This window comes from Apteryx mantelli, chromosome 1 (assembly GCF_036417845.1).
Source record: "Apteryx mantelli isolate bAptMan1 chromosome 1, bAptMan1.hap1, whole genome shotgun sequence".
Classification (NCBI taxonomy): Eukaryota; Metazoa; Chordata; class Aves; order Apterygiformes; family Apterygidae; genus Apteryx; species Apteryx mantelli.
The window spans coordinates 26,505,615-26,514,198 of NC_089978.1; the positions used below are offsets into that span (position 1 = coordinate 26,505,615).

General features: G+C 47.1%; 1 protein-coding gene across 1 annotated transcript; it reads right to left on the reverse strand.

The window, feature by feature from the left end:
• Positions 1–327: 327 nt before the first annotated feature.
• Positions 328–2,163, reverse strand: ZAR1L (zygote arrest 1 like). The gene is made up of 4 exons (XM_013962235.2): positions 1,555–2,163; positions 1,148–1,240; positions 919–993; positions 328–471 (listed from the first exon to the last, which is right to left on the reverse strand). Exons 1-4 carry the CDS (start codon positions 2,161–2,163, stop codon positions 328–330), a joined length of 921 nt encoding a protein of 306 aa, XP_013817689.1.
• Positions 2,164–8,584: the final 6,421 nt, after the last annotated feature.

An 8,584-nucleotide genomic window follows, 5' to 3' on the forward strand; every position in this document is an offset into this window, starting at 1 on the left:
TTCAGTGCGAAGAGAACAGATTTGCTATAGCAAACTATATTTTACACTACCTGAAGGAATACTAAACAAAACCCATTTCCTTCAGGAAATCAAATAGGTTTTGTTTCCTTCCAGATATATTTCCCTATGCATCACAGCAAGATGAAACTAAGGGGTAACAAATTAGTGCAAACTTTTATTGAACTTTATTTACAACATATATACAGTAAAGTTAAATATCTTATAAATAATACAAAAGTCTTAATCCATTATCCAATGCCAGGTCAAAAGCCTAAAGTCAAAACATTGCAAAGGACTGAAAGTGCAAAACAGAAGAGGGCACGTGGATCAGACAATGTATTTGAAGCTGTAAGTGTTATCACAGGACAGCCTCTTGCCTTTGCAGCGGCCACAAAGTTCTTGGCGATGAGGTCTCTTGAGATCAATGTGTCTTTTCTTCTGGGGGCAGGAACAACGGGTCTTTGAACAGGTCTTAAGAAAGACGACATTTTATTATTGGCAGATAAGAGTTGGCCATTTCATGTTAGATTGACATTTGGTTTCCCCTTAATCATAGGGAGACATTTGACCTGATATGCTCAAAAGAGCTTTCTCCGTGAAAACCCTGCAGAGTTTAGCTATAAAAAGCCTTCTCATCTAGAGCTCAAAACCCTATGTGTCAAAACCCTAACCCTATGTGTAGTTAGGTATGACGCTGTATGAACAGAAGACTGTTGAGGCAAACAGTTTGCAGGAAGCAGCCTTACAGAGTTAAGCTATTCCTAAATAATGCTTCCTAGTAATGGGATGAAAGCAAGTTCAGGCATTGCTTTCTTCCAGCTAAAACCAACATCAAATTCCAGCAAGCTATTAAAATTTGCATTAAAATATACGGCAAGCTCAGGCAGTCTTACCAGGGTACAGAAGTTTATAACTTACCTGGCACTGGATAGCTTCCACTCTATAGGGATTGAAGCCCTTTTGGCATTTGCGACAGAGCTGCTTAAAGTATACCTAAGAAACAAGTTCTTAGTTACCATAGAGACTTACTCAGGACATTCCTATACAGTTGCCCTAAATTCATGCCAGAAACATCCGATTTGGCACAGCTTTGGTGTCAAAATTGCAAGTTTCAGAAGTAAGAAAATGCTTGTTTTGTGTTAACTACCTTGTTACTTCCAGAAATGCACCAGACATAGGCACTCTCCCATCTGGTCTTGCAGTCTTTGCAGTGGAAATAGCCATACTTCTGCTCCAAGAACTGCAGAAAGAAAGTGCACTCAGCAGCCTCCAGCATCACTAAGAACACCCTCATTACACCACCCATTCTCACAGGCAGTAGGCTGCTGCCACCACCACAGGAGAGCAAGAGCCAGAGCCCCCACAGGGATGATTGACCCTAAGGGAAGGGGGACATAGACCTGATGGGGAAGCCAGGCTGGAGGGACCACCATGCCTTCTCCCACTCAGGAGCCAGTTTCCTTCCAGCCCAGCTAAGGGTTCACCCCCTTGCCTGGAGCAGGTTGTGCCAGGCCCCCAGCCCCCCACCAGCCCAGGGCTCCTGGCACTGCACACCTGGAAAGCAGCCCGCCGGCTGGGGGCCGCAGCCTCCTCCCGCGGTGCCTCTGCCTGCTCCTCATGCTGTGAGGCAGCCTCCACCTGGCCCTCCTGTTGCTCTCCACTGCTATCCTTGGCCTTCTGCTCCTCAGGGGTGGTGGCTGTTGCTGCCTGGCTCTTCCCCTGGGGCCCTGCAGCCTCGGGCAGCGTGAAGAGGCGACGGTCCAGCACAGGTGAGTAGAGCGCAAGGGGCCCCCGGGCACGGAGGGCAGCAGGGCTGAGGGGGCGGCCAGTGGGCAGCGTGCGTGGCCCCAGTGAGCACTGCACAGCGACATCAGCCCGTGGGTTCACTTGCACACCCACCTCCTTGGTGTTGGCCCGGCGCAGCCGTGGTGTCAGCCCTGGGCTCACCTGTGACAGCAAGGCCTTGAGCTGGGCCCGCCGGTAGCTGTCAAGGTAGTCGGCAGGCATGGGGGTTGGGGGACCCCCGAGGAAGGGGCTGATACCACTGCTCTTGCTCTGCTTCCAGCTGGGCTGCTTCAGCACTGGGTCCCTGCCACGGCTTGGTGTGAGGCTGCCCCTGAAGCCCTGGTAGGCACTGAAGGGGGGATAGACAAAGCCCTCCATAACTGCACCCAGAGGAAAGTCAGCCTTACTTGTCTCCCTGCCCTGCCTTTATCTTGTCTGGAGAGCTGCTGTTAATTGTCACTAATTGGTGGGGAAATTGGCCTGGGCCAGCTGGGGCTGGCTCAGGGGCTGATTGCAGGGTTGCAGGCCCACGCTCACCTCAGCCCTCCGTGCTTACTCCTGCTTTGCAGAGCTAAATCAGGACTTGATGTGTTTCCAAACACATGGTGGGGGAAGCCTGGGTACATGGACCTGCATTAAGGCAGTCATGAACAGGATTTCCTGTTCTTACCTAATTAGGATCTTTGTAAGCTGTAGAGACTTTTTTAGAGCTAACCTATAACCAAGAAACATGGGGATTCTGTGTGAACCACTAAGTACGCACAGGCTGCTCTGCTTTCAGAGGCCTTTACCTGTGATTTCAGGTAGAAAATGCAGTGTCAGGGTTAGACGATGCAATGATGAATCCAGTGCTGAGTAAAGTCTTAATTGTTCAGGGAGCTGCAAATCGGAAAAAAGCTTGACAGAGCTGTGTTAGCACTGGGCAGTAATAAGCACTCAAAGAGTAGCACAAGTCTGGAAAACCCTGTAAAGATGAATAGACGCAGTTCATCCATATCTGGAACAACCACAGCTTTTACAGTGATGGCAAGTCTGTAGCTCTGCTTGCTCATAACTCCTTCTCTTTATTGTCTTAAAAAAAAAAAAAAAAAGTGGGTTAGGAAGCTAAGAAGGCCTGGATAAATTAGGTCCCCTGACACACAAGCAAGCAAAGAATGCAGGCAATTAAATCTTTGGAAAGAAGTTTTTAGTCATTATTGAAAGGTTTGAACACCCTCATTGCCCCACTACTTAGGGATTGTCTACGCACAGCCTTTCTATCAACCATACTGCTCCAGGAAAAGATGGAATATGCTTGTTTGTACAGCACTCCAGGGGGAAAGCAGTTATACAGGGATAAATGGCTTAATACCTGTATAATGAAATAAATTATACAAATATAAGCATTTATATATTAGACTGGTAGTCCATCTTCCATAATTACGTCACTTTAGTTATGTCATTTCTTAAGTAATGTTGTTAAAATCACGTAATTAAGTCATGTAAAACGTGTATGTGGGTCTTTAGAGACTGTTGAGTCCCAAAATCCCTGGACTTGCTGGGACATTAAATATTTTCTTTGCGTGGCTCTTCATGACAGAGGATGGTAGACAAACACCTCCTTCGACTTCTAATGTTGTTGAAACCGGGATAACTACTGTGTATCAACACATTCATGTTTTTACAAAAGAATTGCAAATCACCAGCTCTAGATGATAGGTATTTTAAAATTCTGAATGAACTTAAGTATTTAATAGGAACACCTCTAATACAAATATCGAATCTGTCATAAAATAGTTAAAAGCCTACTACAGTGATAAACGGCAGCTAAAGACAAATGCTACAGTTTGGAAAAGCTCTAGAATTGCTAACTTATCAATCAGTGTTTTTTGTCTGCAAGTAAGAAATCGCTTGAAATGCTTGTTAAAATACAGTATTGTTGGAAAATCAGAATACAGCAGTTTCTAAAAGGCAGTGTTTTTTATAAAAACATTGCATTACAAAATTCAACAGGGCAGCAAGGTAGAGGCTAGAGAAGAACTGGTAGAGATGATGTCTTTAAACTTTCCCAACCTATTTGAGAAAAATTCTTTCAAGTGTCTAATATAATTCTTGGTCAGAAACAACATTTTTATGGATCAAAAATGAGTTAAGATTCAGGAAACACTTGAAGTACATGGTCAAGATTCATCACAGTTAATAGCAAGATGGATCAAGGCTCCCTGTGATGTTTGGTGTTTTCAATGCCTTATCTGTATCAACTCAAAGGAAGAAACAGGACATCAGGATGACCAGCTAAGCTAAACCTTATGACTGCAGTGTGGCTGTGGCTGACGCACCACTAGAGGGGCATCCGGGATTCTTTTGGATTCTGGGATTAGTTGTACTGAACTCGAGAGATCATCATTTGTCAAGTGTGAGAACTTACTAGGGCTAAGAGGTTATAACAAAGCTAACAGTATAGCAAAGCTAGAAATACAACAGAACTGAAAATATATACGCATATCAGAGTTCCACAGTTAAATCATGGGTGCATGATACAATGACCGCTCTCGTCCCTTACAGGCCACCCTTCCGGTATAGATTTTGCTGATTTCTTTCACAATGGGTGCAAGGTGCAGCGATTGCTCTCGCCCCTTATGGGCCACCCCTCCTGTCTAATTTTCCTTGGTTTCTCCTCACCATGCCGTTGACATCAGGGGTATATGTCGCGGTCCGTGGGAGTGACGGGAAAGAATCATACGCATTCACAGAATGCAGGTTCAATTCCAACTTTATTCGGCAATTTGCCCATCTTATATATGTTTGTGCAGTCGTACACTTTGCTAGGCCAATCACCATGCAGATTATGTCACAGGTAGCCAATCATGGCACCGATCACGCACGCAGCGATCATGCCTTGTACCTTGCTACTTATTTAGCAAAGCTATCTTACCCTTAACCTTGGTTCCCACTGGCTTCTGCTAGTTTATCTGTACTTTCTCAGGATGTATCATTTCCAGCTGCACCAGTGTCCTTGGTGGACTACTTCAAAGCACGTAGCAGTGGCTATAGCCTGAGGCCTAAGGCTTCAGCAAATTTAGCTACTAATGCTAAGCAAGTTGTGCTAAGCAATTAATCCTAAACAGTGTTAGTTCCATGCTCTATATCTCATATAGATTATTGTTCTGAAGCACCGCAAGGGCCCCAACAGGTATCCCTCCTGACCGGTGGGTCCTCGAGCCCGCAGGCCAGCTAACCATGGGTCCGAGTCCACACCAAGCGTGTGTGGCTTACTTCCTTTTACACCCAGTCAAAACAATGCCAGCCCACAGCCATACCAAGGCGCACGGCTCCAGTCAATACCAGCGTGCACATCACAGGTGACCTCATGCTCAGCCCGAACACTGCTCAGCAGGTAACAACGCACCCATTAGCAGGTCATTCTGTGGGAAATGGCTCCACAGCACTGAGATGTCTATGGTGTGGGTCTGTGGTGTCACTTCTCCTTTATCTGGACTTGTCAATCATGGGGTCGTTAGAGGATGTGCCTCCAGCCTACAGCAACCCCACAGTGTGGTGGCGCCAGCCATGATGCACCCCATGTTTGTCAACTCTTGGGGAGCGCCCCAGAGCAAACCCCTCTTCTATGGGCTGCCCCATTTGGTGTCCCACACTCACCTGTGTGGTGCATGTCAGGCTGAAAAAAAAAAGAATAACTTATTCGGATGCCGTAGGAATGGGATGGAGAATAAAATTGAAATGATATGCCATCACACAAATCAATGGTATGGCTTCTTCTACAATCTTATGGGAAGAACCAATCACTGCACCTCCAAAGGCAGAAAGAGAAGGAAAGAAAAATTGCAGAAATAGATGGAGGTTAAAGAAGTTTATTAGAAGGTTGAGGGACATGGAAAAATTATCATGTGAAGAGACACTGAAGAAGGTGACACATGAGTAAACAGATGTGATAAAATTGTGTGAAATAATGACTCGTATGGAGAGATAGGTAGAAACTCTTTTATAACACAAGAGTAAAAGGATATGCAATTAAAATGACAGCTGAAATTTTCAAAATTGATAAAGAATTTTCCACCCTAACTTGTAGTTATCTTATGAACTCATTGCTGAGGCCAAGAATTTGTCAGGAGTCAAAATATGTCCAATTCTGGGCTCCCCAGTACAAGAGAGACATGACACTACTGGAGAGAGTCCAGCGAAGGGCTACGAAGATGATTAGGGGACTGAAGCATCTCTCTTATGAGGAAAGGCTGAGAGAGCTGGGCCTCTTTAGCCTGGAAAAGAGAAGACTGAGAGGGGATCTTATCAATGTATACAAATATCTAAACGGGGGGGGGGGGGGGGGGGCGGGGGGGTGTTAAGAGGATGGGGCCAGACTCTTTTTCAGTGGTGCCCAGAAACAGGACGCAAGACAACGGGCACAAACTGAAACACAGGAAGTTCCATCTGAATATGAGGAAAAACTTCTTCACTGTGAGGGTGACAGAGCACTGGACCAGGTTGCCCAGAGAGGTTGTGGAGTCTCCTTCTCTGGAGACACTCAAAACCCGCCTGGATGTGCTCCTGTGCAACATGCTCTAGGTGGACTAGATGATCTCCAGAGGTCCCTTCCAACTTCAACCGTTCTGTGACTCTGTGATTCTGTGAAAATAGGAATGGACATGTATGTGGAGGATAATAATATTTGCTTTTATAATAATACTAATAACTTTTGGAAGGAATGTAAAATCTCATGGTTGAAGGCCTACAAAAACATCTAAAACGTTAGTTTGAGACTTTCAGAGGCAATGATACGCCATCACGGTACGTCTGTGAGACTTCTGGAGCCTTTCTCTGGGACATGGATGCTGCCTGCTGTCAAACAGGGAGCTGGAACATGTGAACCTTGAATGTGGTACTACGTTTCTCACGTATCAAGGGGTGTGTGAATAAAAGAAGGCGGCTGACATTTGGATCGGAGTACAGACACTGATAAGTGAGATCTCTTGAATATAAAGCAGGGATGACATCTAGTCAGCAAGGCATTTTCAGGAGAGGTGGTGGGAGAGGAGTCATTTTCAGAGGCTGCAAATTCATAATTTTTCTTTTTGTACTTAAATTGACTTTTGTCCTTCATAATGAAAATTTTACAGGACTGCTGTTTTATAGATTCTTTTATACAACCCTTTATAAAGAAAAGAAAATCCTCTTTTGGAAGAATTAACAAAGGAAAAGATTTTCTGGAGTCTGCTACTGTTGTAAGAGCCTGGGCAGAGACGTTTTATCCCACTGAGCTGTAGTGCCATAAGGAAAGAAATAATTCTGTAGTTAATCCACTACTGAGATGATACAAAGTAGACGTGCCACCATGTGTGGAAGGGTAAAGCCCCTGTTGCATGGACAACACTCCCTTTGTGAAATGAAAGATATCAGCCACAAACCCACGCCGGCAGCGGCTGCCCCCGTATGTCCGGGCCCGCCCCGCAGAGGGGCGGCCGTTACCCGCCTCCCTCCTCCCCTCCCCCCTCCTCCCCCCGCGACGCGGCAGGGGGGGGGCAGAGCCGGGCCCCAGTGCGCAGGCGCGGGGGCGTTTGGCGCCAAGCTTTGAGCGCCGCGGTGGGGGCGCGCAGTTCGGCGGTGCCCGGCGGCTGCTGGCGGGGGGCGGCCGCCCCTCCGCGGCCGTTACTGCCGCCGCCCCCTCCCCCGCCCCGCGCGCCAGGCGATGCTGCGGGCGCGGTGCCGCCGGAGGGAGGTAACTGCCCCGCGCGAGGGGCGCCGCGGCCCGCCCGGGGGCTGCGCCCTGCCCGGGGTGCTGCCCGGGATCCGGCGGCGGCGGCGGCGGCTCGGGGCTGCCCGGAGCCCGCCCGGAGCCCGGGGGCGCCGCTCCACGTGGGGCGCGTCTCCCGGATTTAACCGCGCTCGGGGAGCCGCCGCCGCCGCTGCTGCGCCTTTGCCCTCCCGGGCGGCTGCGGCTCTGGCGCTTCCGGGCGGGCGGGGTTGGATCTGCCCTCAGCGAGGGCGCTGCGGCGGGCTGGAGGGGTCACTGCACAGGCAAAGCACCCTCAGCGTGGAAGCGCTGCTTTCCTGGCGGGGCCTGTCCAAAAACACCTCTGGGAAGCAATGTCAATAGGCTACTTCGCCTTATGACATGTACTTTTGAAGTAATTCTTAGTTAATTTCTTTTTATTGTTTTATGACTGTATTTGCCCACTTCGAAAAGCATGCTTTTCCTTTCATTTCGGTAAGAAAGGCCTGTGTAAGGCATCCATCGCAAGGGAAACTGGTTGCACAATGAAAACAATAAAATGCGTCATGAAGAAAAGGTGTTCAAATAAAGTAAACAGAAAAATGTCTTCCTATGGCAGTCTTACCAATAGGTGCTTTATATATATATATAAATAAAAACTATAGAACTGGCAAGGTCTGCTCAACTTGAAAGCAACTTTGAACCAAAGTCTTGGTGCATAGTTGGAAGAGTCTAGATGTAATGGTATATATTCTATCCTCACATATAGTAGTGTGAGTGTATTTAAAATATCTTGACAGTGTTATGCCCATTCCATCTTGGTTTTCTCCTGTATTTGCTCAGTTCTTCTATTTTCTCCTATATAATTCCCTTTACTTTTTTTATCTGTTGTTTTCATAATTTGTCCATCATTATGAACAAGTATATACATCACGGTCCTGAAGCTAACAAGTTGGTATATGACCCACCTACCAAGAGGTGCAGGAAAGCAGGGTTCAGGCTTGTATTCCAAGTCAGCAGTGATATTAGGATGGTACTGTAAGTGCTTTCCTGTTTCTTTTCAGGTTTTTCGACAAGCATTCCAGTAATGAT

Bases quoted from the DNA above. Each gene is read 5' to 3' on its own strand.
- ZAR1L (XM_013962235.2), bottom strand. From the start codon at position 2,163: ATGGAGGGCTTTGTCTATCCCCCCTTCAGTGCCTACCAGGGCTTCAGG. The intron at 994-1,147 runs GTAGTTAACACA...CTTGTTTCTTAG, and splicing joins GCATTTCTGGAAGTAACAAG to GTATACTTTAAGCAGCTCTG. The intron at 472-918 runs GTAAGTTATAAA...GTCTTTCTTAAG, and splicing joins TGGAAGCTATCCAGTGCCAG to ACCTGTTCAAAGACCCGTTG.